We start from the raw sequence: 27,754 nt of genomic DNA, 5'->3' as shown, positions 1-27,754 counted from the left end.
TCTCGATTCTCTGCAATCTACCATCACCTCCTCCCCCCAAGAAAAAGCAGCCAAACAAACAAATAGAAGCCTTGCTCCTCTCCCAATCTTCCCCATCTCAGTAAAGGGCCCCATCCCGTAGACCCAGCTGCCCGAGCCATGCCTGACTGTTCCTCTCCCTCCTCCCACTACATCCAACCCTCAGTAAGTCAGGGAGACTCTACCTGCAAAATAGATCTGGAATCCACCCTCTTTCGTCTCCTCCACTCCCATCCTAGAGCAGACCCCCACCTGCTCCCTGGACTTCTGCACCCATCCCACCCTCCCTTCAGCCCCTCTTCCCCATCAATCACTTCTCCACAGAGGCCAAGTGATCTTCTAAAACCCGAATCAGTTCATGCTATTCCCTTAAAATTTTTCAAAGGCTTCCTTTTGCCCTAGGGAGAGAATCTAACCTCCTTAGCAAGGTCTAGACCAATGCCGTCCCATAGAAATACAATTGGAAAAACATATAATTTAAAGCTTTCTGGCAGCCAATCGAAAAGAAATAGGTAAAATTAACTTTAATATTTTATTTAACCTAATATTTCAAAAATATTATTTTAATACATAGTAACATAAACAAGTATTAACGTTCTCTCTTTATATTAAATATTCCTTCCCCCAGAGGGGGCTTCCCTCCAAGCAATCCGAGGAGCTCAGGGCTCTCTGATGTTACCTTCCACCCACCTCTTCATTTTGCGGTTATGTATTTGCTGATACACTGGTCTGCAAACCCCCTAAACTGGGCACTTCCTAAGGACAGGGCCCACGTCCATCTCATTCTCCACTGAGTACCTGGTACCCAGCACAATGCCTGGCACAAAACAAGCTCAATAAACATTCATCGAAGAGTAAACAGCGAAGACACTGAGGTTAAGTACAAGGACAAACAGGCAAGGGCTGGGCCAGTCCACTGAAGACAGGCTCTGTTTTGTGTCTCAGCACAACGGTGTGCTGATCTTCTAGTGCCGTGCGAGGTTGTTATATCTGTAAGAGTGAGCGTTCGCCAAGACGCACTGCTGTAGGGCAGCTCGCGGCAGACCCAGATAGAGGGATTCCAGCCAGGCTCCGTCAACACGTGGGAAACTTTCCTCCACAGAAGCTGCAGGCTTTGAACGTGATCTCAGGTTACACACGAGGATTATGAGTTCCCGGCTCCAGCCCTCCAGGAGGAAGGAAGGATGGAAACCAACATCTGAGCCTCTTCTCCATGCCAGCTTCTGTGCTAGGCGCCCTCACGTGAGATTGTGCTTGACCTTACAGCTACCCTCTGAGGACGCGGAGATGCAGAAAGGGAACTTACACAAGGTACAGAGCTACCGGGTCTCGTTGCTGGAATCACCGTCAAGGTCACTAGCAGCTTTCTTTGCCATCCATGGCTACATCAATGTCCCAGCAAAGGCACCAGTGGCCTTCAGGGTCAGCCATCCCACAGCAGAGATGGGGCAGGAGAATAAGGTGCTGGTGATGAGGTGGGAGCTGAGAGCGGGGACATGACCTTCTCCACCCAGACTCCCAGGCTCGAGTGTGAAAGTCACAGCGCTGACTTTTGGTGGAGCCTCCACATTTTGTGTCCAGTGAACCTTCACAGCACTCCCCAGAGGGCGTTATGTTCACCCCCACTTTACAGTTTAGAACTTGCCCTAGAAAACAGGGATCTGAACTGAGACCTTGGGTTACATGCCTCACGTTCTCTCCTCCTCTCCACAGAGGAGTTCTCTTACCTTAGGTACCTATGTCTGCAGGTGAATCTGGACCACAGACAGTTCAGGCTGCACAAAGGCTGGGTCAAGTATGGAAGGTTTCTCAGACTTCTATGATTTGTAAATAACAGCACAATCCTTAAGACAAGAAGACCATAAGTGCTTGTCTTTGGGGCCTCTAAGAAGAGAGGGCTTGAAATCCTGCATCCAATTCTGTGGCTGGTCTCTTAGGGACCATCTGGGTGGGGACGGTATTCCAAAGCTGTGAACACGGGTAGCCATGGCCTGAGGGCTTATCAGTCCTGTGGCTCCAGTCCAGGCCCTGTGAAGGTGCCCTCCTTCAATCAACAATAGCAACTACAACTTCTCCAGCTTGCATCTTCTGGCCAGGCTGAGATGGCCCCCAAATCCACATGTGATAAGAACATGAATAATTCATAACTGCACAGCACCCTCTGTTTACCTTTTAACATAGACTGAGTGGTGTGAAAAAGTCTCATAGTTTCTGACTCTCAGAAGACTAAAACACCCGACCCTTCCCAAACAGCATGCAGGAGGCCTGAAAAAACATGATTTCAAGCAGGTCTGTCCCAGGCAGGGGAGGTGGGCCGGGGAAGATGGTGAGCAGCTCCACTCAACAAGGACTGCTTTGTGTAATGCTCTGATCATTTTCTTGGTTGCAATCAGTTAAAAAAAAAAAAAAAAAAAAACTCCTTTCATTTTCCCCAGAAGAACAGCTGAGAATGCACGGATCCCAGCCTTTAGGTTCAAATCATCCTTGTCAGTAGAGGATTGAGGACTACTGTCAGGCAGCTGGTGGGCCTGCAGGCATTCCCATTCTCTGGGCTCCCTCAACCCTGGGACTGTGCAAGATGCCCAGCAGGAGCTGAGCTCACCTCTGACCCAGCTGCTCCTGGCCTCAGCACACCACAGGCCACCAGGGCCTGGACACGCACCATTCCTCAGAATTCACTAACTCATCTGCAACAGCTGCATTCAAACACCAAGAAGTACTTAAAAATGTGAGTAAAATTCAACCCCAAATTTTAAAAATAAAAATTAAATGCACGAACTATTACTTTCTAGAGACATTTTTGGTTGTTAAGCCATTGTCACCCTGTTAACTCAATAAATGTACCTTCTATTAAAGAGAATCTATTAAACGGATTTTTTTTCAACTCTAAACCCAACTTTTTGTCTGTGCACGAACAGCTTCCAATGTGCAGACAGCAGACGTGCCCGCATATAAATAAAGTGCAGATGTTGGCGTGTGGACCCTCACATTATAGATCCTTCTCATTAACTGTGATCCAAAGGCTGATTTATTTGCGCGTCTGGGGACCATCTTGCTTTGTTAAGGAGAAAGCAGTAGTTATAGAACTTGGTGGTCTTGAAGAGGAACAAATGAAACAAGTTTTCAGATAAGGACATTGATGCAGACCAGAGTTAGGTCTTTAAATCAGTGGTTAGAGAAGTCTGCACAGGTCCTGTGCCCTATACTTTTGGTTCAGCGTTGAAGAGCTGACACTGACACAGTAGGTTACTTACCGCCTGGGAAAATATACTGGATTTCAACTTGAGATAATTCTGCAGACTTTCTGGCCCCTGTCGGTTAAAACACTTGTGACTAGTCAGTCAGCTCCACTCATGCAAACTAATGAAACATCACATTGTCCCTCCACATGCTCCCACAGCACAAGGGGTGGGAGGATTAGACACTGGCAGCTGTTCCCAGGAATGCATGCCTCCACGTACCCACAGGCAGGGAAAGGACCCAGAACGGCGTCCAAGTGCTGATCCTTCAGCTATTCCAGCAACACAGACATCTCAACAACAGGAACTGGTCCCCTCTCAGTTCAAGGAAGGTCCCAGATTCAAATAAAAATTCATCCTTGAAAATAAATGAATCAAAGGGACACCAGCCAAACAATGCTAATGTCAAGAGGAAATCCTGTCTGTAGACCTCTCGGAGAAGCCTTACTCTGCCTGTGGAACAAAGGCTCCTTCTGTGACATCAAGCAGCAGGTTTAAGAGTGCCCTGGCTTCTCACTTTAGCCACCTTTCAAAACCACAAGTACAGCCAAGGGGAGCCAAGACAACAACAAAGCTAAGAGATACAGTCTGTGAACAAAGAGACCAACTCCCCCTTCCATACCTGCCTTCTGCCTGGCTCTTGGCAGCCAAGGTTCCATTTTCCCCAAGGCAGGTGTCCAAGGTGCTGGATTCAGACTCTGGGGACTGAAGCTTTCCATGCAAGAAGATAGCTCAGAGGACGCCCACAGCTGACGCCAACATTCTTGGAAGGCTGTGGAGCATAGTGTCCGGGGAAGGAAGACCTTACAGAACTTTCTGGGTTCTAATCCTACCTAGCTCAGTCACTCACTAGGGTCTGAGCTTAGGTGGCTCAACATCCCTGAACTATTTTTTCAACTGTAACTGATGATAACAATGATGCTGCTGCTGCTCCTGACGGAATCAGCTATGTCTCTCACTCAGGGTTATGATGCTCAAACAAGGCAATTTATGAACATATCCTTTACGATATTTTAAAACTATAAAATATGAGATAATTCATGTGCATATGACACATGTTTATATGAAAGCTTAATAATACAAATTTTTAGGTCAAAGGGGAGACTTCCTCTGGTTTGCCTGGGGCCTCCCACCGGGTGGATATTTGATTAACATTTGATTATAATAAAGGTGACTTTTTAATGATCAATAAGGTAAACATATTTGTTGGGAAAATATCGAACTTGCAACTTATCAGTGTGTATTTCACAAGATAAGGAGGTGCTGTCTGCAGGGTTTCTCTCTGAGTGTAGGCAGGGTATACATGAAGAGTGGGTCTGAGCTCTCCAGGATGGCCCCACTGTCATCAAGCCAACACCAAATGTGACAAAATGGAAGATTTTCAAACTTGACGTCTGGGCAAGTCACTGTTAGCCAAAATTAACCCTTGAATTCACTATGAAAAGAAACAAGCAAAACCAAAAAAGTTTACCTGAAACAAGCCAAAAAAAATCAATAGTCTTGTTAAAGGTAGACCTAACTAGTCTTAGGTGTCCGGAGGCATGGTTCCAAAACTCTAATTTTAAGACATATGGCTCCCAGCTTCCATCGGTGAGTGAACTGGAGTAGTGGGTGGCTGGTGTTTTCACAGCTCCTTTGAGCTGTACGAGCTGGTTAGGAATACTAATGCTAGTTCTCTCGTGCCATAGTGCTGTGGCATCTCAGTCAAACCCTCTCTTTGGAGCCCCAGGTTCTCATTCATGGCGCTTGTCCCTGGCTTTTCACACGCACAAACTTTATTTGTTGATACTGTGGCTTGTTCCAAAAAGGAACCGAGGCAGCTCATAATTAAGTATTAATACTTAAGTATTAGGAATACCTACAAGGATTAAAAAAAAAAAAAGAATCTAAGGTATTTTGAACTCCTCAAAATTGGGAACACCACAGGATATTTTTAAAAATGTGTTAGGTAAATAAAATACACTAATAATAAGACTGAGGAGAGGGAGACCAGGACTTTATGATCCTTTGACACATAACCACGTGCCTTCTCAGCATAATTTTGAAGGATGTTCATTTGTTATTTCCTGTATTCATCTTTAACAATAAGATATTTTAAGTCAAGGAAACAAGATGCGAATCTGGATGAACGTAGCTCTGAGTGGTAAACAAACCTCAATCAGCAGGGCTGGATAAGTCTTCCACAGGCGGGACCTCAAACTCAGGACTCGCGCCCACCCCTGATAAGATCTTTTACAGTGATCTGACCTCTGTCCAGTCAGTTTTCAACACAAAAAGCTTTGAACTCCTGGCAGGTTGACAGCATGGACCTTGGGTGTTTATTAAGAACTTCCTCAAGGTAGAAAGGGTGACTCCATTACCACCCCAGCCCCCTGGAGTCGCCCTTGTAACAGCTGGCCCCCAGCCAGGACCTTACAACTTCAAGGAATGAGTTTGCGAGTTGTCTGTGTGTGGTACATAGTAGATACCTAGCTCAACACAGAGTTCAACTTAATAAATCAAAAGTGACCACAGTAAGCCGGGTAACAGTTGGTTCGGACTCCACGTTGTGAGCCTGGCATTTGTAAGTATTTCTGGCTGACCAGAAGTTATTTCCTCTGCCGCCTCATAGCCTTCACAAGACGGAGTAGTGATTGCTTGCCTTCTGCATCCCAGCCTGTTAAGTGCCAATGATGTGATATGAACAATGCTGTGCACAGGTATGCACCTTCACATTTATCTGTTTCATCAGCAGGCCACCCACTAGCCCTCTGAGCTAGGAAGTCATCCGTCTAGATTTTGCAGAGCAGATCCAGAGCCTTCCAACCCCCAGGACACCCTGGGAAAGCTCTAGTCTGATGTCAGAAACATTTCAGAGCTTTCCAATGCTTTCTACAGAGACTATCCAGGCCTCCACTCATTTTCTTGTACTAGTGCAATTATGCACTAAAACTAATTCTGAACTCTTGCCTGCCTGGCTCTCTCCCGACATCTAAACTACTTTCCTCTCAACTTGCTACATTCCAGCCCCAAGCCACATCAGCTTCGTTTGGGGTTTTTCAAACATGCCCAACTTGTTCCCACCCCCAGTTCTCGGCACTTGTTCTCCCTATGCCTGGAACAGCCTTCCACTGGTTCTTCCCATGGCTGCCTTCTCTCATTATGCAGGTCTCACTGAGCCCTGTCTACCCTAAAAGAAGATACAACCTTCATAAATCTCCAGCATATCACTCTATTTGCTCTGCAGAATTTAGTATAATCTGCAATCGTCTCATTTATTGACTTGTATTTATATCTGGGTCCCTCACTAGAATGTTAGCTCTGGGAGGACACCGTTTCACGTGCTCCATTGCTAGCCTGTTAGTTCACATATTTCTCCACCCCGTCAAACAGCAATAGTAGATTACTGGAATGATTTGGCTGCTACAATGTCTTCAATGTTGGACCAGCCCTTCACTGGAGACACTCAGAGGGACTGGGTAGAATTTTCCAGGAGAAGCACTGGTGCTTATAAAATCAATGTTCTCTGACTAACATAGGTGCTCAATATATAGATATTGAACAAATAAAGGAGCTGGGATCAAAGCAGTTTTCTTTGCACAGGGTTGAACAAAAAGAGAGACACCAGGAGAGCAACAGAAGAAACCACCCCCTTCTTTGCCCAATAGCATCACAGGTTGCTGATCTTCCCCAACGGGAAAAGGAGGGCAGAGTTTCTAAACCAGCTCTAACAAGCAGAAACCAATCACAGTCAGGCCTGTTACAAACCCAGAGAAGCCTTTACAACCATAAGGCTTATTTACCCAGATCCCTGGTAGATAGAAAGAGAAATCAGTTCTTGTTCTACAGTATTCTGAAGCTGACCAGATAACATATCCACACAAAATTTTATTTCAGCATGCTGACAACTAACTGCAACGAGATGCAGGCCCTACTTTATAGACATCCTGGCATCTCTATAGAATTGGATGGACAGACTTCAGAATCCGATGTTATGACAAAAAAAAAAACTTATGCTTGCTTTTGAGGGACTTCATGAGCTAGGAAGTCAGCTTTAAAAATACTCTCAAATATTGGATGATATTAAGAAATGGTTCATTTTTTTAGGCGTTATAATTTTTTATATTGTGGTTATATGTTTTTAAAATAAATGTCCTTATCTTTGAAAGACCTATACCAAAATATTTACAGATGAAATAAAATTGGGCCTGAGAATTGTTTCAAAATAATACCAGAGAAAGGCAAGAGGGTGGGAGCCCAGACAAAGCAGGACTGGCCATGAGCTGATAACTGTTGAAGCTGGGTGATGGGTCCATGGGAGTTAGTTAATCTATTTGCTCTGCTGCGTACATGTTTGACATTTTCCATTATAAAAAGACTTTTAAAAAGCCCTTTAAGACAAGTCATTTTCACTCATGGAATTAAAGAAGTTACCTGAAGGTGAAGGTTTCACCTTTCCAGTCTTGCAGTGGGTGCTCCTGGATGACGTCCTGGGTCAGAGGTGAGTTCTGCCGTGGAGACTTGGAATGGGGGAGGGTACCCACGTGACTGAAGTTATCACAGGACCTTATGGGAGGAGGGCCTTTTTTCTTCCGTGGCAGTGTACCATGTATAGACACGTCTTGATAGGCATCTGGCCGATGCTCAACCAGAGGTGACTTGCTGCTCAGAAGGTCCATGGAGGAGGCCAAGGGGAACTGGTGGTTCACTGGCATGTTTCTGGGAAGGCTTGCAAATTTTCCTGCAGCCATGATTCTCAACTCTAAGGGGGAAAGAAAAGAATGAAGGTATAAATCTAAGATGACCACAAGAACTGACTTCCTACTTACAAAAGGAAATGGAAATGTACCACCTAACAAAAGAGAATGTTCACAGAGTGTTAAAAGACAAACATTGAATGGCATCACCAGTGAAATCTAATGTGAATGGGAGGTTTACTCATCTCCGTTTTTCTTTTTATTAAGCAGTTTGTTTTTAAAAAGATTGGCACCTGAGCTACCAACTATTGCCAATCATTTTTTTTTTTTTTATTCTTCTCCCCAAAGCCCCCCAGTACATAGCTGTATATTCTAGTTGTGAGTGCCTCTGGTTGTGCTATGTGGGACGCCACCTCACTGTGGCCTGATGAGCGGTACTATGTCCGTGCCCAGGATCAGAACTGGTAAAACCCTGGGCCGCCGAAGGAGAGCGCAGGAACTTAACCACTCAGCCACGGGGCCGGCCCCTCATCTCTGTTTTTTGATCCTTTAGAGAAATTCTCCTGAACCGGCAGAAGATCCACCAATGGAAACGGGCAAACACGTTTCAGAGACTTTAGAGGCACATGAGCCATTTTGTTATTTTAGATGACTGAAGCTGATGGATAAGCATGACTAACAAAAGAGATTATTAAGGAAGGACAGAAGGTTTCAGTAACAAATGCATTAGAGAAAACACTATAATATGTTAGATAGTTAGCTCACATACTTCCACCACCCGGTAAACGATAAGAACAGGTGGAGATTATTGGGATTCCTTAGCTGCCAGAAGGCCTTCAGTGCCAGACCAGCCCTTCAGTTGTGCTAGCCAGAACAACAAGGCAGAATTTTTCTGGCAAAAACCTGGTGCTTATAAATAAATCAATGTACTCTAATTAACGAAGACTGGCCAGGGTCAGGGGTCAGGAGGTGGGTCACTCTATACATCAGTGCGCTCAGCTGCAGAGGAAAGCCACATACACTATCCCCCAGAGGCATCAGGAACCTGCCTGCCACCAGCAGCGCTAAGCAATGTGCATGGTGACTGTACAGTCACAAAAGAGTGGAAATGGAAGAGAAAGAAGAAAAGAAAAAGGGGGGTGGTTCATGGAAAGAAAAGGAAAATGGTACGTGAGGTTGTATGCAAAAGCAGCCCCAACAATTGTTCCCAACTGTGACCGTGAATAGAAATATTCACCCTGAGCAGAGTCAGCACCCCTAAGAAACAACCTATGGCTATTTTTAAGAATGGGCATTCTTGTCTTGTTCCTGATCTTTTTTTTTTTCCCTCCCAAAAGCTCCAGTGCATAGTTGTATATTCTAGTTGTAAGTTCTACTTCTTCTATGTGAGCCGCTGCCACAGCATGACAACTGACAGACAAGTGGTGTGGTTCCGCCACTGGGAACCGAACCTGGGCCACTGAAGCAGTGAGAGTGCTGAACTTTTAACTACCAGGCCATCAGGGCTGGCTCCAGCCTATGGTTTTGACCTAAGCCAAATTATATCAGACATTTCTAAAGCCACCATATAGGAGAAAAGAAACACCAGCCTGAATAAAAATTAGGGCTAGTCCCTGGAGACATAAAGATCCAGAATCTGCCCCACTAGTTATGGTATCAGACTGGTCTGGACATCACAGCAGCATAGCTAAGCCCAGCGCACTGCCTTTCCCCGAGGCTGGTGAGGAGAACGTCCCTTTGCTCTGCCGTCTGTCCTCAAGCCCTCAGCCCCCATTCCTCACAGACCAGCCTTTCCGGCGCAAAGGGAACAGCTCTGAGTGAAAACCATCACTTAACAGCACCACTGTAGAGTCAGTTCCACAAAGCAACTGGGGATCTGGGACGTGGCTTGAAGACGACCAGGAAGAACGCAGCCCTCCAGAAGCTCACAGTGTAAGAGGTAGAACCGGGATAAAGACAGCAGAGTGTGCAAAGGAGACAAATGACAATAAAACACACACAGTCTGCTGCTTTCACATGCAAGAGAGAGAAACACACAAGTGCTGGGGGCTGGGTGGAAGGAGACCCTTTGCTCAAGGCACATAATTCTCACCCTGTCCTCAGTTCTCTGCCAAACCTGGTAATTCTGGGGCTTGTCTGCTCCACGTCTAACTGGGACCACACAGAAGGCCTGGCTCACAGCGGGTGTAGAACAATGGGACTGAGTCCCCGTGGGGGCCCCTCCCAGGTCTGGCCAGTACCTGGCACAATGTCAGCACTTGCTCAACGTTAATCATCGTTATTAAAAAAGAAACCAAACTCCCTAGCCCTCCCTGCCTGACCACCAGTGACGTAAGCCCACTAGGATTCCCTCACCCTAAACACACACACCCCGCGACTGTGAGCTCTCCCTGTTCAAGCTGTCAGCACCTTCTTCCTTCACAGACAGGCCTGAATCATTTCAAAGAACCTTGTGGGGGGGCCCAGAGCATCCCACAGAACCTCTTTGTGGACAAAGGGCCACACTGCCGATCAACTCTATCCCCAGGCTAGTGTGACGGGCAACAGCTACCCTGGCTCCCGGGTGTCCAGTAGCTTGTTTCCTCTGTGCTTCTCTAAGATCTATCTGGACTTCAAGATTGAGCCAAAGTGCTCTAGAAGGCCCTGAAGCAAGTTACCCACATCTCGGTTTATTCTCTGACATCTGGTGGTGAACTGAGAAAGGAATATAACTCGATAGGGGCCCTCAACACGCTGGAGGGAAGAACAATTAATTTTAACAAAAGGGCTCAAGGAGGATCTCAGAGAGGGCATCACTGGAGATGAGGAATTTTGAAAAGGCTGAAAATTACAGGGAAAAGCCTTCCAAGAGGATGCTGTACTGGCAGATGCATAAAGGCAGGGCAGTGCACCCAAAGGCTCAGGAAACTGCAAGTTTGTAGTGTGGCTCGAGTGAAGTCGAGAAGCATTGCCCAGAAGAAGCACAGCTTCAGATCAGATCATGAAGTCTGAAGGCTGTGCCAAGGTGTCTGGACTTGACCGTAAGTGCCAGGGAAGCTCTGGAAGGGAGGGACGGAAACCAGGCTGTGCCCAGGTAGGAAGCTCTGGCAATTGTGGAGGGGAGAGAAGGGAGGCAGGGAGGGAGGTCAGGCTGACAGCAACAAGCCAGCAAGGAATGATGAACTCTGGCCTGGGGCAGTGGCCGGGGAGGGAAAGGAGGGACAGAGTGAGGAGCCAGGAGCTTGAGGCCTCCGGCTGGGAGGAAGGAGGCCACAGCCATGGGAAGACCGTGCTGTGCTATAACATGCTGAGTAGTGTAAGCGGGGACCACTGCGGGCGGGAGGGTACAAGCCCACCACTGTAGCTGTTGCGTGTGAGGTACCAGTGGGACAGCCGGTCTAGGAGGCTAGATATTGGTACGTGCAGTCAGGAGCCAGGAAAGAATGTAGATTTTTTTTTTCTTCTTTTTTGAGCAAGATTGGCTCTGAGCTAACATCTACTACCAATCCTCCTTTTTTTTGCTGAGGAAGACGGGCTCTGAGCTAACATCCGTGCCCATCTTCCTCTACTTTATATGTGGGACGCCTGCCACAGCATGGCTTGACACGTGGTATGTAGGTCTGCACCCGGGATCCAAACTGGCGAACCCCGGGGCCACCGAGGTGAAACGTGCGAACTTAACCACTGCTGCCATGCAGCTGGGCCCTAGAATGCAGGTTTTTAAGAGTCATCAACATAAAGGGAATATTTAAACCAGAGAGGTAGATCCCTTAGCTGGTTATTATCTGATGTGATAACAGGTGTGAAAGTACCTCTTAAACTGTCAGGAACCATACGCTATCCATGAATTACATCCCTGCTCTCTCTCACCTGGGCCGCTTCCAGCCTATAAGGACCAAAGCAAGGAATGAGTTCTGAAAACTTAAAGTGGCCGCTCTCAACCCGGCTGCACATAAAAATCCTCTGGGAAGCTTTTGAAATCTCAACACCTAAGCCACGACTCAGATCAATGAAATTAGAATTTAGAATCTTGACTGGCAAGACCCTGGCACAGTCTTACTAAAGCTCTCCAGTGGGTGGAGCCAGGGTTGAGGATCAGGGTGTAAGCGAGTCTCTTTGGTACAGAGCAGCTTATGCTCAGATTTGTTCACCTGGGGAACAGAATAGAACGACAATGAGGAAGAGTCATTCAGTCAATAGAAGCATTCATTGATTCTTCTACTCAACACACATTTATGAAGGGCCTCCTATGTGGCAGGCACGGTGCTGGGTGTTGGGGACAGTGCCAAACAGCAGTCCTCATGAGGTTACTACCTTGTGGAGGAAGCCGACAGTAAGTGATGCCCACGTTGGTGATCCCCAGTGCTACAGGAACACACAGGGTGGGGACCAGGCTCGAGGTTAATCTAGTGGCCAGGAAAGGCCTCCCTGAGGAAGGGATGCCAACCTGAAGGACGTGAAGCAGAGTTTAATAACTGGAGGGAGACGATCATCCAAGGTGATGTTTCCTAAGACTTCTCGGCTGCAGACGAACTGGAAATGCACAGCCCAGCTCTCCTCTATACCTCGCCGCCTCGAACTTGGGACTCTTCCTCATTAAAATACAGCTTTGCCCTGTCTAGTCACTTGGAAAGACTGGCTCAAGCCTGGGCCCTATGTCAAGCTTGAATCGGTCCGATGGTGAGGCAGGTGGGCCCAGGCCAGAGACATAACTTCAAGAACTAAGACAAACTAAAAGTGGGGTAGGGGACGGAAGGGGGACTACAGTGGAAGGGGGTTCTTTTGCGATCTTTGGGTGCCTGTATTTCCTACTTGAGTTTTACTTTTAATTTTCCAGATTCCAGGAGCCTGGGGAATTCCAAGGGATGGAAGTGCATGGTATGTAGTTGGAATCTAGTTTCAAGGTAAGTACTTTCCATTTTGACATTGAAGCCACTTAGCACATCTGACCACTAGGCAGAATCTCAGCATGTGATACGCAGATGGGATCTCAGAGAATCAAGCCCCTTCTTTTTTCCAGATAAGAGAAATAAATGTTCATTCATTCAATATACATTCTCTGAGGGCTTACAACGTACAGGACTGAGGATACAATAAACTAGAGAAGGGCCTGCTCTCATGGAGCCTACATTGTGATGGGAGCGTCCAACCAACACAGACAAGAAAACAAAGTAGGTCACATCCCAGTCCTAAGTGCCCCAAAGAACACAAAACAGGATGAAGTGACAGAACATACTGGCTGGGGATGGAGGGCTATTTTAGATTAGGGTGGTCTGGGAAGGACTCTCTGAAGAGGTAACAATGACAAGATACCCAAAAAAAGAGAAGGAGCCAGTCAGCAGAACATCGAAAGGGAGTTCTAGGCAGGGGATTCAGCACATGCAAAGGCCCTGAGGTATGAACATGTGGTTGGAAGAGCCTGGTGGAGACTAAACCCAAGTCTCCAGTCTCTGGCTCCCGTATTGTCTCCACTCGGAGATGTTTCTGTGTCAATGTTCCTAGTCATTATGTACTTCTTATGTGCCATTTAATTTTTTAAAATCAAACATGGTATGACTCAGAACCTAAGCTTTGAAGTAAGACATCCAGAGGCTCAAAGCCCTACTCCGCCGTTGACCTACCAGCTGAATGGCCTGGACAAGTTACTCAACCTCTCTGACAGTCAGTTTCTCATTTGTAAAAATGGGTTAACAATACCTATTGCATGGGGTTGTTGTGAAAAGCAAATGCGATCGTGCATGGAAAGTCCCCGACACACAGCAAGCACTCAATAAACAGCGGGTCTCCTTTAAGCAGGGCAGGGGTCACGTCTGTCTCGCTTGTCACTGTAGCCTCACTACGACTTTGCAAATGAAGTCACTGCTTCTGGGGAAGACTGCAGCCAGGAAGGATGAGGAGGGAAATGTACTAACCTAGAGCAACAGATGTCAACACCCCAAACCAAGGAAGACTCAGACGTAGATACACATAGGCACATCAAGTGAGCCCGGATGCAGTCTTTAAAAGAAAAGCCCAGGGGAGTCTTTGACCATCTGACTTCACCTCTCTCCACTGTGTAGGAAAACAGACACAGTGTCCTGACTCAGTCTAACACCAGACCTTGAAGTCTATACAAAAGTCAAAGACTCTACATCGTCTGAACATGTGAATGTTCAAAGAGCTGAAATCTCAAGAGGGACAGAAGCAGGCCTGACAAACTCCCAACCCATGTGCCACCTTGCTGACCCTTGTCAGAGGCTGTCCTTTGAAATATTTGTGAACAGCAGCCCAACTCACTTGCTTTACAAAGATGTCGCAAAGAAATTGATGATCACGTGCAAATCAAGGCAGAGATAAGCAGCCCACCTGTTTGCATCTTTCATTTACTTCTGAAATGAGAGAGCAAGTTAAACTCACAGATGGTCATCTGATGTGGTCTTTAAGAACTTTCTATCACATTTTAAACTCTGGAAATGTAACTATCTCTGCCGCCCCGTTTGACCACGATAGAGAATTTACAATTTGGATCTGTAGTTTCATATCTTCTCTGCAGAGTCATACAGGAGAGGAGATAGAAGAACCACACATATAAAATTGCCTTATCCATTTAGAAGTTTTGCCTGGGCTTAGAAATTGAGAGTATCCTTTTCTTTTTGAAATAAACTTATGAAGTCTAGCCAAATGACTGAAGTATGAATAATTCTTCCATGGATTGTATTTCAAGCAACACAGCACAGGATTTACATGATAAGGTTCTTGAGATTAGCATCCATTTGACAAGCAGTCCTTTCTATATGAATTGGAGATTGAGATCTTGGTTAGTCATTCTGGAAATGTCAGCCTTCTCAGCAGCAGTTCAGAGAAGGCTGGAGTCAGGGGGTGAGGGAGCCCTTGGCATGGCAAACTGTTGACGTTTAACTCCATACGCTCCCTTGCACACCCGCGTACAACCGCTTGGCTGTGGCTTCCCCATCATTAACCGGGCAGCCCCTTCCCTCTTTGGACCTGCGCCCTGCTGAGCCCCGCCCCCAGCACCGAGGCCTCCCCCTTCCTCCCGAATCTCGCCTCAGTCCTTGGCAACACGCAGGGAGATTATCCGCTCTCAAACTGACCTTCCCTCCGCCACTGCGTTTTCCTTCGAGAGATCTGTGTAGCCTTGGCAGATAAGAGTCAAGGTTTAAAAGAATCTCTGAAGGCACGGCTCTACTTTCCATCTCAGCTAATGGCTTTAGGCAAAAGCAGACACGAGGTTAGGCAAACAGTCTTTCCCCTTCGCACCTTGCTTCAAGCCAGTTAACACCAAAACCAGAGTTTTCCACCCCCCCAAAACCTCAGCCACGACCCACCGGGTTCCCCAGAAACACGCCGCCCGGCCAGCTGCTTCGGAGTCCACTTGACCTCTCCCGACAAGCGTCTACACCTGAGCAAACTTTTAAAGTGGCGGTAGCCTCGGCCGGTAAAAAAAGATGGGCTGAGATCCGCACCTCCTTCCTGTCGCGCCCACCCACCCTCCCTTCCTATCTTTCACCTCCCCTTCCCTCCCCTTCCCGACGCAGAGGGGGCGACACAACCAACTATTCATGCTTTCTCAACAAAGGGCGAGAGGGAGGGAGATGTTGTCAACAGTTACCGGGCCGGCTCCTTCGCTTTCTTTGCAAACTTTTCAAGAGATTAGTGGAGAAACTCGCCTCCTCCGAGCCCAGGGCTTCTAGCGGAGCCCCTCAGCCCCTCGCGTCCCCTGACCCCGCCGGCCTTGGGACTGAGAGGGGCGGGGAGGGGGGGGCCCGCCGAGCAGCCTGGGCGGGCAGGGGGTCGGCAGAGGCCAGCGCCCGGGCAGATGCCGCTCCAGAGCAAAGAGCAGGGATGCTCGCCGCAGGTCGCTGAGCGCCCCCCGCCGCGGGCCACGTCTGGGAATCCCAGCCAGTTCAGAGGGCTCAAGCCCCGTCCCCACTTCAGCCACTCCCGACCCCTAACGCCAACTCTGCTGGTGGGGTAGGCGCGCCGGGGCGCCGGCTCTGCTTTCCCCACAGCCTAAGTTGCTCCAACAAACTTCCCAGCCCGTCCTCCACGGGGAGGCGGAGGCCGAGGCGCCCCGGGAGGAGCGGCACCCGGCGGGACGCACGACACGGGGTGCGCGGCGGAGACTCACCTCCCCGCGCGGCGCCCGGGCTCTCCGGCTGGGCTCAGAGGCGCCGCACGGCGGGCCCCGCGCCGCGGCTGCTCCCTGGGCAGGGGGCGCTCATGGTCGGCGGGGCGCGCCCGCAGAGAAGCCCGCGCGCGGCTCGCCTGTGCGCCCTGCGGCTCGGCTCGCGCTCGGCCCGGCCCCGGCAGCTGCAGGCGCGGCTCTGAGCCGGCTGCGCGCACTCCGGCCCCCAACTGGTGATTTGCGGCTTCGCGGCCCCACCCCGGCCAGCCGATTCGCGCGGCCCTGCGGCCCCCCCCGGATATTTACATGCGGTGACCTCGCCCTGCCCTCCTCTGCCCGGATTTTAGAGTTGGGCTCTTGTATCTCCCGGAGAAGCCAGTCTTCAAGTATAGACCGACCACTTCCTCACTGTACAACCTCGCCTAATCCACTCCTCCCCTTTCCCCGCGTTATTTAATTACCCAGCAGATCTGCTTTGCTCTTGTGCAGACACCTGGCTGCCTTTCCGTTTAAAGGGCTTTGATGGGACAGAGATCTAGGTAACCACAAATAACCAAGCCATGGGAACAGGCAAATCAATCACACCCACCTGCAATATTGAAAGCAAAGTGGGAGGTGGAGGTACGAGATGGCTTGGTGGGCTGAAAAAGTGGAGCCTACTGGAGGACACACACTATCAGATATCAAGACCTATTATAAGGCTATTGCCCCGCGGCCAAGTGGTTAAGTTCGCGGGGGGTTTCGCCAGTTTGGATCCTGGGCACGGACATGGCACGGCTCATCAAACCATGCTGAGGCAGTGTCCCGCATAGCACAATCAGAAGGACCTACAACTAGAATATACAACTATGTACTGGGGGGCTTTGGGGAGAAGAAGAAGAAGATTGACAGCAGGTGTTAGCACAGGTGCCAATCTTTAAAACAAAAAACCTATAAAAGTAGTAATTGGCAACAAGGATAGACAACCCCACCAATAGAATAGAGTCCAGAAACGGATCTACATGATATGGTCACTTGATTTATCTCAAAGGTGCTGCTGTGATGCATGAGAAAGGACAGTCTGTCTTTACAGTAAATGATGCTGGATCAACTGAACACCCACATGGAGGAAAAAGAAGAATCTTGACCCCTACACCTCATACCATACCAAAACATCAGTTCCAGATGGATTTTCAATGTGTGTGTGGAAGGTGAAAACAATAAAACTATTCAAAGTAAGTATCAAAAAATATCTTTATGATCTTGAGGTAGGCAAAGACTTCTTAAACACGTATAGTACCAACTATAAAGGAAAAAACTGATCATTGCACATTAAAATTAAGAACGTCTCTTCATCAAAAGACACCATTAGTGGAAAGGCAAGCCAGAGTGAGAAAAGATAACTGCAATACATATATCCAAAAAAGGACTTGTATACAGAATATATAAAGAACACTTAGAAATCAGCAAGGAAAAGGCAGAAAATCCAACTGAAAATAGGTAGATTACAGGCCAGCCTGGTGGCTAGTAGTTAAGTTCACCCTCCTCTTTGGCAGCCTGGGGTTTGTGGGTTTGGATCCTGGGTGTAGACCTGCACACCGCTCATCAAGCCATGATGTGGAGGCATCCCACATACACAATAGAAGAAGATTGAATGCACAGATGTTAGCTCAGGGCCAATCTCCCTTACCAAAAAAAAAAAAAAAAAAATAGGCAGATTATTTCAACAAGCATTTCTCAAAAATGCAAGTAAACATTTAAAAAGGCTTTCAATTTATTTATCATCCCAGAAATGCAAATTGAAGTTGCAATGTGATCTCACTTCACACCCATCAGAATGGCTAAAATTAGAGAACTTGGTATAACATTTTATAAACTGTTTGGCATTATCTCCTAAAGCTCAATAGTTAATATTCTATTTCTTGATCCAGGTGCTGGTTACGTAGATGTGTCCTATTTTATAAACATCTGTCCCTCATTTTATAAAAATCAATTGGTCTGTGCACTGCTCTGAGTGTACGTTTTACTCCAATAAAAACGTTTTTAAAGTTGTTCCATGTTGGGTCTATTTTGTATAATTTTCATCCCCCTAAGAAAGAACTATTGGCAAGTCTGTAAGGTTCTAAGTGCTGCATTCTTAAGAAGGAGTGTCTACATTTTCCTTATGGGTGTTTTTGTGGATTTGTCTTTATCTTCTCTACCTCTTTAGAAGCACAAACTTTTGATTTTTGTTGGATTCTCCCAAAGTGTTTATTGCAGTGAATGTCAAAAACACCAGCTGGTGTATTTCTAAACTGAATTGTCAGAAATGCATTTACTGATTTCTGCTGCTCTGAAGGGTTACTGAGAACAGTGATAAAATTTACTTTGATTTTTCTTGATTTTCAAAATTCCCTGAGCACCTGCTATATGTAAAGTTTCTACTGTGTGGAGCATCATGGGGAGACAGCAATAATGAAAGACCAGGAGACAACTCACACCCAGAGAGGCCTTAGGCAAGTCACTGTTCCTCTCAGTTCCTCCCTCTCCTCATGAGTGAGTGAGGGAATAAATGTGAGGAGTCAAGGAAATAATGGATGTGGAAGTGCCTAGAATATAGCAGTTGTTATTAACTATTGCTAGAGTTGATGACACATTCCATCATTTGTCTTCACCATACCCCTGTGAGATAGGAAGCATCTCTATCCCCATTTCTACGGGAGGAAAAAGACTCAGAATGGTTAAGTAGCTTCGACCACAAATTCATTCAACAAATATTTGTTGCATGCCTACTATGTGATAGTAGATCCATAACTAGTGAGAGGCAGAGTCAGAATTTGAACCAGGTATTGTAACTTCAAGTTCAGTGGTTTTTCCACCACCCCACCACTACTGTCACATTTGTATGCCCAGTGCCTAGCACATAGTAGGTGCTCAATTAATGGATGAGTACTAGGAATATTTTTAATATAATCTTTTGATTAGATAATATTCACATGGTTCACAAATTGGAAACTATATATAATGGTATATAGCGAAGAGTTCGCCTCTTAACTTTTTCTCCCATCTGCCCAGTCCCCCTTCCACCATAGGTAAAAACTGCTTTTCATATCATGTGAGCCCACCAGAGTTTCTCTAAGTATGTGTGTGCTATCCTGCCCCTACACAAAAAGTAACCTGCTATACTCGTAGTAGTTCTATACTTTGCTTTTTTTTTTTCCACTTAACAATATATCTTGGAGATTTTCCCATAATAGTGCCTGGTATTCCTTTGAAGAGATGAACCATAATTCATGCAATGAGTGCCCTATTGAGGGACATTTAGGTTGTTTCCAATCCTTTCCTATTACAAACAACACTGCAACGAATAATCTTGCACTTACGTCATGGAATGTGCAAGCACATCTGTAAGATAAATTTCCAGAGGTAAAGTTGCTGAGTCAAAGGGTATATGCTTTTGTAATGTTGATAAGTAATGTCAAATTGCCTTCCATAGGGAGCGTACCAGTTTGTACTCCCCAGCAATATAAGAAAATGCCTACTTCCCCACATCCTGATGAGGTGTTCCTAAACTTTTGAATTTTTGTCACCCTGATAAGTAAACTATGAATTTTAGTGAAATTTTAATTTGCATTTCTCTTATAATAAGTGAGGCTGCCATCTTTTCGTGTTTAGTAGCCATTTGTTGTTTCTTTTTGGAATTTGTACCTCCATTTTTCTATCCATTTGTAGGTCTTTTTATGATCAATTTTCTAGAAACTCCTTCTGCATTAGGAAGCTTAGCTCTTTGTGGGATGAGCTGCAAATATTTTTTTCAATGATAATATTAAAGAAAAGAGGTGATATATGCAAAGCACTTATTTTAGAAACCTCATGCTGGAAGCCACGTAGAATGAACTAGAGAAGTGAGAGCCAAGGCGGGACACTGATTAGAAGCTGCGGCAATAGCCTTTAGTGTCACATGACAAGGGCTTTGACTAGGCTGGTGGCAGTGAGAGTGGAGGTGAAGGACCAAAGTTATCACCAAGAAATACTTGGCAAGAGTTAATAATTAGCTATGATAACAATGACAATAACAGTAGCTCCAGTTGCTTTAGGAGTAACTGCAAGCCAAATACTACGTTAAGGGCTTTACAAGCTGTAAGCTGTGAGCTGGTACTGTTATTGCCCCCATTTCACAAACGAGAAGAGTGAGTTTTAGCAGTAAAGTAATGTACACAAATTCACACTACATGTAAGTGGCAGAACCAAGTCTAACCCCAGGTCTATCCAACCCCAGCTGCCTGGCCTGGTGAAGGAAATGATCAAAGGTCTGCAGTCTAAGTGCCTGAGTAACGCCTGGCTTGATGACAGATGGAGAAGCAGCCGGAGAACAGCTGCCTCTGGCCGGAGAGCAACGGGCTCACTTTTGGGTTCCCTGAGCATTTTTCAATCTACCCACTCTACCCACGATGTCTCTGTGAGTCAAAGAGGGTAGTAGTATCCCCATTTTACTGATGAGAAGACTGAGGCACTATGAAATTAAATAACCAACCCCAGCTCAGATGTCCTGTTCCCTGGCAATCCTTCCATGAGACCCGGAACAGGTCAGATGACTGGGTTATTTGTGCCTCAGGTCCCCTTTCCTTCCTGGAATTTGTCACAGTTCCTAATCACACATTCATTTCTGTTATTTCTGTTTAACATCTGTTGCTCTATAGACTCTAAGATCCACATCTGCTTTTGGTTTTGTTTTGTTCCTAGTTTGGGGCTTGGCCCATTTTTGACAGTCAGTCCATATTTGTTCAATGAATGAATGAACTCCAGGCCTTTAGACCCTTGGTCCTTTCATCTTTATACTAATCATAAAGCTCCCTATAAGGTAAATAAACATGATGCCATGGATGTGGGCTGTGCTATAAACAATTTTAGGATTCAAATTTCTTCAAGTCTACAGCCAGCTTGCACATTAATGTTTAAACAGCAAAACCCTGGGCCACTTTAGCCAAAAAGACACGTGAAAGGACAACATAACCAGTGATAGGAAGTTGATGACTCCTGGGCAGTGCAATAGGCCTTTTCTGGGAGCACTCAACGTGGTGTTGAGCCCTCCTGCCATAAAGTAATTTGCGGAGTGCCACCCTATAACATCACTAGGCGAGAGGGAGCTGGGGCAGATATTGGGCAAAATGCTCTTTAAGGAAGTATGACTCCTGAAATTCCAGCTTTGCCCAGCCCTGAATGGTAACAAGTAAGGAACTACAGATGTTTAAGCTATAATCAATGAAGATCAAACAGAAAATCTGAACTGGAACAATTGCAGACACAGAAACTGAGAATTCCTGAAGTTAACATAGTATAATAAACCACTGGCGTAAAGAAATGGCAACTCTGACATATTGCAAATATTGCAGTATTTTCAGAAGTCTTACCCTCTAGGTTTCTGCCCTGTGACAAGCTAGCTATGGACTTGGTGTCATGGAAATCCCCAGTCTACTAAGCAGGGGAGTCAACTCAGCTTCCTAAAGGCCTGTATGATGGCTGCAAACTCACTGTCATATCTGCTAGAGAAGTCATTGTAGGAGGGCTATGCTGGATAGAACCTCGACAAATACTTCCTTACTGACTGAGTGAGTGAGTGAGTGAGTGAGTGAAAAAGAGATGGAGTTCTTGGCAGCATAGGCCCATTTTCCATGCAAGGTGCAGCTTGACCCGGTGGTCTGCATTTGAACCACCCATTTCAGGACTCGCCCTCATCACCAGAGTCTGGACCTCTGTTTCCCAGTTACTTCCTTAATCTGATGACCAGCTTTGCATTAATTAGCTTCTCAGTTTCTTCAACAATTGGAAGGAAATACACCAAAATATCTCCGGATCATTATAGAATTCCAGATGATTTTAATTTCCATATTAACACAGCTCTCCTTTTCAGGTTTTTTGTTCAGTAAGCATTTATTAATTTTATTATTAAAAGTGTCACTTAAAAACAAATTCATTGAGGGCCTACCATGTGGAAAGCATCACTCGCCTGGGGAGATATGAAGGTGAGTATGCCTTCAGGAATTTACATCCTTGTGGGGAACGCAGCACAGATGGGGAGTGAGAGAAGGACTGGCTGCAGCAGAGGCCCCTGTGCTGTGAGAAAGCAGAGAAGGAAGAGATGAAAAGTACTAGGGGGCGGATTGTTGATGCTGGTGAAATAAAGGAGAGGAAGGAGTTTTGGAAAAAAATGCTTTACTGTGGAAATGAAGAGAGAGGAAACAAATGTATTTAAGTCTGTGCAATGGCCACATGGCTGCCATCTTGAGTTATTATGGGAAAGGGCTTAGATTAGATGCTGCAGGTGACCCCAGCGTGAGGTGGAGGGGAGCCAGGCCAGACTGTTCTAGTGCAGAAGAAGGAACCCAAATAGTTGGAGGAAATGAAGGGAACGTGAAACCTATCAGCTCCCCTAGACTGGGGCAGCCAGATTGACGGAAAGCCTGACTTCCTTGGATGTACTAATTCAACCTTTGAGAACAAAGTCAGCCTTCCAGATAAGTCAGTCTCAGCCTAACAGAATGGTTTGTGAGATGTAGGTAGGACTCAACTACTATCTTAAAAAAATTCTTCCTAGCAATGTTATCACTTAAAACTCCTTCGTTAGCCGTTCATTCCTTTGTGTCAGGCATTGCTTTCTCTCTACAGTCCTCTTTTTTGTAAAACAATGTTAATCCTTAATGGATGACCTAACAGAACAGCAGCTCTGAATGTGCCCTTTGCCCACTAACTCTCCTTCTACGAATCTGTCCTACAGAAATGCTCATTCACCTGTACACACTAAGATATTCGTGGCAGCACTGTTTGCAGTTTAAAAATAAGTGTTTATCTGCAGAGGGATGACGAAATTATACCACCTCTGTACTGTGGCACACACTATGCAGCTGATAAGAATGAAGTAATTTTATAGGTACTGACACAGAAAGATATCTGTGAAATATTAAGTATTAAATATTAAAAATGCAAGTTGCCGCATCAATGTAAAAATAACAAACATGGATTTGTGTGGGATCATGTGTCTACATGTACACAACATCTGGAAGCATTTTCTCCCATCAAACTGTTTGAGAGGCGAAATTGACGGGTGAGCCAAAGAGGACTTTGCTTTTTCCTTCATATTATTTAAACTGTTTGAATTTTTTCCACTGAGCATTGATTGCTTTCATAATGAAAGATAATTTACATAATGTTTACTATGTGCCAGGTATCATTCTAAGAGCTTTATGTATATTAACTCACTTAATTCTGACAATAATCCCGTGAGGTGGCACAATCCCTTTTTATAGATGAGGATACAGTCCCTGCCCAGGTCACACAGCAATGGGGAAAGGTGCTGAGCTGTGAACCCAGCTGCCTGGCTCAGACTTTGAGCTCTTAATCACCAGCTTATAGTGCTGCCTCAAAAAGGCTGCATAAATCAACATTCAAATAGCACTGCTTTTAGAGTCAGACACATCGGTTTTGGAATCCCAGTTTTTGCTCATGAGCTGCATGATTTTTAGCAAATGTCTTATTTAAAGGTCAGGTTCCCCACCTGTAAAATGGGGATGATAGTCACACAGTTTGTGAGACTGTTGTGACAACTACCTAAAACACGTTCGGTGCCAGGCACTTAATGAGCACGTGATAAATATAGACTATTTCCTCTATTGAGGTAATTTCCTCTAAATTACTAGCCTTTTAATGAATATTAATTTAACTGGCTGTTTTCTTGATTGACTGCCTGACAGCATCTGGTGCTTCAAGCATGAGCGGAGGAGGGAGATTTGGGAATAAGGGGGAATTGGCTCAGACCAGGAAAACGGAAAGTGTTGAATTAACACTTTAACACTTCACCTTTTTCACAGTTTTGCCTAAAGCCAGAATGATTTATGGGTTTTAAAACCATTCTGGGGTAAAATATCACTATCCCCTCATTTTAGAATGAGGGCATTGAGGTTCAGGGATTTGCTCAAGGTCACTGAGAAAATTAAATAACAGAGCCAGGCTGAAATTTAGATTTTCTAATTCCACATCCCAGTCTCTTTTCATGACATCCAGGGCCTGAGTTGGTGTCGGGATGTCATGGTTGGGAAGTGGTGCCCGCAGCCTCTCCGAAGGAAAGTGCTGTAGAGACGATGATAGTATGGTAGTACCAGTGCCATGGGAAATGTTCCATCAGTTCACTGCTGCTGTTGCTGAGTGGGGAAACAGCCTCCTCCACACTTCAGAGCTGGACTGGTTCACTGACAGGTATGACAGACCCCTTCCCTGTGGGGTCCACGTGGCCCAGGGTCAGATTGTACTGTCCCTTTCTCTCCACTCTTTATGGTGCTTATCTTTACAGCAGTCATCTTTCTACAAAACAGGACACAAACCATCCTAGAGGAGACAGGTGACCTCAGCAGGCAAGTGGCTGCTGGCAGGTGGTGGGAGGGTCCAGAGTGGAGCCTTGCTCATTGCTCCCAGCTCACAGCCTCCTGCCTCTGGCGAACCTGCCTCATTTTCAACACAAGAGCACAGAGGGTCAGGCAGGAGCCATGAAGGACTGCCTGTTTGTGAGGCTCTGACTTTGCCGCCCATTTTTCAGGCTTAGTCAGTCCCTGCCAGGTAGGGGTAGAGAGAAGAGATGGCAACCGCAAATGGACCGGAAAGACCTAGAATTCTGTCTTTTTCCAACAAGACATGAATGTTGTACAACTCACTCCCAGAGAGTGCCAGAGGCGTGCCATCCCAGGGCATGAGGTGTGGTCCCGCAGCTTTCTCTTTCACTCAGGACACCCTTCGCTTGCTGAAATGTGGATCATTATTAACGCTGGTGTTCCTTACACTATGCTCTCTTCTTTTGCGTACACTTGAAAAATGCCATGATGAAACATTAAAACAAAATTTTAAAAAGTCCTTTGGAATGCAAGTGCATGAAAGCAGTGTTATGATAGAGACAATGTTGTCTGCCAGTTTATTTTTAAAATAAACAATTTACAATCTGTGGCACTGCATTATCAGTAATGAAATGCTTGCCACACACCTCAATACCCCAGTGCAAGAGCAGCTGGGACGGCAAGTTGGAGGGCTGGGCGAGGTCATCAATTTGGTCCTTTCCTCTCTGGTTCCTTCCTCACATGAACCCCTCCCTCCCCAGTGCATGCACCCACCCACACACACACACACACACACACACACGGTTGGTGTGGGGCCCTCCTCTTGGGTGGTGACCATTTGGATCTCCTTTGAATGACTCTGTTGACAGTACCAAGTTACCAAAAGGTAAGGACACACTGAAGCACCCTTAGAATTGGGGTAGGTGTCTGCAATGAGGGGCAGAGCACCACAGGTTCTCTGGGAGAAAACAGCCTAAATTCAAATAATACCAACTATGTTTAACAGCACTGGACTAAGCTTTACACACATCACTCAGTCAATCCATTCAGCAACCCAGACAGGTGGAGGTGATTAAGCCCATTTTACAGATGAGAAAACAGAGGCAGAGTGACCAGCCAAGTTCATGTAGCTGAGAGGCAGAGGTCGCTAGACTAGACTCCCTGACTCCACTGCTTACGTCACCTCCCAGGGTGAACCCCTGTTTCTCACAGTGAGTAGGAGAGTTGAGGCTGAATTACTTGAGAAAGGCATGGAATAGCAAAGTGACTCTTAAAAGAAGCAAGCTAGGTGGGTCCACTCAGTGCCCGGCGCTTGGTAGGTGTTCAATAGATATTTGTGAACCGGACTTTTGACCAGAGTCTTGGACACTGGGTAGGGGTGGGAGTCTCCAGTGGGTTGGGCACCACAGTCCGGGCCTCCACATCCACCTGAATTTCCCTCATGGCAGAAAACCACATAGGAAACCCTGGCTCAGCAACCTCCAGCAGGGGAACGTGCCAGTCGTCATCCCCATCATCCCGGCGGCCTGGGGAAAATTCCTTTTTCCGGTTCTAGGCTTTGGGGGCTAAGACCACGCGCTGCCCTAACCTCCTCTGGCCCTCATCAGCGTTTCCAGGAAGTTCAAGCCCCTGTGTGCTCCCCATGTGACCTCATCAACTCGGAGGGTGTGAGAGGAGCTCTTCCTCACAGTGTTGACCAGGCAGTGACAAACGCGCCACACGGAAGGAAATTGGTGAATAATCCTTGCATATTCTGAAGTGAGTCACACTGGCCTTTCTTGGGGACTGTGCTCCAGATGATTAGACTTGTGGGTTTTGTTTCTTAATTCAGAGTACACTGTTAATGACCACCTAGGGGTTGACCCCCTAAAGACACGGCATTGGGGCAGCAGTTCTGGTGGCCTCTGACCTCAAGAAATTATACTGTTACCACCTGCAATAACAAAGTTAAAATAAAGGACAGGTAAGCCACCACTGTAAACATGGACTGCAGTGGTTTCGGTAACTAATGGGGACAGAAACTTGTCAATAGCAGCTCCAGAGACACTCGCCCCCTGAACTCTCCTCCCCACCCCCGTACTGTCTTCTCCCATTGGCTCTGTGCTCGCGGTGCAGAGTGTAGCCGAGTGTGAGCAATAGTGACTGGCCCGCCCATGGCTCAAGCCCCTACTGTCGGCACTGTGTGTGCTTTGTCTGCCTCATCCTCACAGAAGTCGGTATTATTATCCCCATTTTACAGATGAGGAAATTGAGGCTTAGGGAAGTTAAGTTGCTCAAGGTCAAGTGTCTAGAAAGTCTCAGAGGACTGGAATATAGACCTGACAGGGGTTCTAAAGCCCAGGTCTCTCCCTGCACACCTGGCTGCTTCAACCTCACCTGGCTCCCTGTGGAATTTCAGGTGAGGGCTGTACAGAGAGTGGGGTAGGGGGTGCGTCACACCGGTGACTGTTGACTCCACTTACGTGTCTGTCTGGGGCCAGCTCCAGGATCCAGAGATGCCTTGCCTGAATCACCAAAGGGTGAAAAGAGGAAACCCCCATCCTGGGAAGATTATCTAAGCCCATAAAGTTTGGGGGACAGTGTAAACTCCTTCATAGAATGGCCTTTCACCTTCTTATTGGCTTTGTTTGGAAACAGAGGTGAGGCAACTTAATACAGCACCTCTGCATTTGAAACCCAGGTGACAAGTACTGGCCATTTGCTATTGGGACCCACCAGGATGAGAGCCAGACGGTAAGGGCATAGGAAGATGGGCAGGACAGCAGTCAAAGGAAGAGAGGCAGAGTCGTTGATCCAAGTTTCAACCACCCTACTATTTATAGGTGAGACAACTCCTCAGAGGAGAGACAATCCAAATCCAGACCCACAAATGATTCAGCTCTTAGTGTTCCAGGTCGTCCCCACCAGGACATCAGAGTTCAGTCTGCTACAGTTCCACAGCAGAGCTCTCCAGGGGGAATCCTGGCTCACCATCCAAAAGGTGAGCCCTCTGGACATGGATTCTCTCCTTCACTGCTCTCCATAGCTCTCCTCTTACCTGGCCCATCTCTCCCCGTGCCCTTCCCAGGGTGTCTTCCAAAACTTTCCTCCATTCTTCTCCATCTGTTCTTCTCTAAAGCTCCCTTCTCTACCTTCACATCAATGCTCTCAAACTTGCCTGGTTATGAGAATCCCCTGGGAACTTGACCAGGCAGATTCCAGGCTCTTCTCCTAGAGGTCTGGATTGGAGAGATCCTGGTGGAGACCTGGGGACCCCTGTTCAACAAGATCCCTGTGTCCTTATGGTCAAACACATTTGGGAAACACTGGACTGTCCTCCCCCTGTTGTCGGACACTTCTCCTAACTCCCCCTGGAGCTACAGTCCTCAAAGTCACCCACTT

General features: G+C 46.6%; 1 protein-coding gene across 10 annotated transcripts in view; it reads right to left on the bottom strand.

Moving 5' to 3' along the window:
• Nucleotides 1-27,754, bottom strand: part of BCAR3 (BCAR3 adaptor protein, NSP family member) — a 191,026-nt gene that overhangs the window by 89,157 nt on the left and 74,115 nt on the right. For 4 of the 10 annotated variants that reach the window (XM_023641607.2, XM_070268710.1, XM_001491777.5 and 1 more), the window contains exon 2: nucleotides 7,671-7,998. In XM_023641607.2, coding sequence (XP_023497375.2) covers nucleotides 7,671-7,987 — 317 coding nt within the window. In that variant the 5' untranslated portion in view covers nucleotides 7,988-7,998. Of the gene's footprint in view, nucleotides 1-7,670; nucleotides 7,999-15,237; nucleotides 15,400-16,040; nucleotides 16,422-27,754 lie in introns of those variants that run through there. The other 6 variants (XM_070268709.1, XM_070268705.1, XM_070268712.1 and 3 more) reach the window with 4 other exon arrangements.

Source organism: Equus caballus, chromosome 5, assembly GCF_041296265.1.
Source record: "Equus caballus isolate H_3958 breed thoroughbred chromosome 5, TB-T2T, whole genome shotgun sequence".
NCBI classification, from domain to species: Eukaryota; Metazoa; Chordata; class Mammalia; order Perissodactyla; family Equidae; genus Equus; species Equus caballus.
This window is presented reverse-complemented; position numbering and strand designations above follow the sequence as displayed.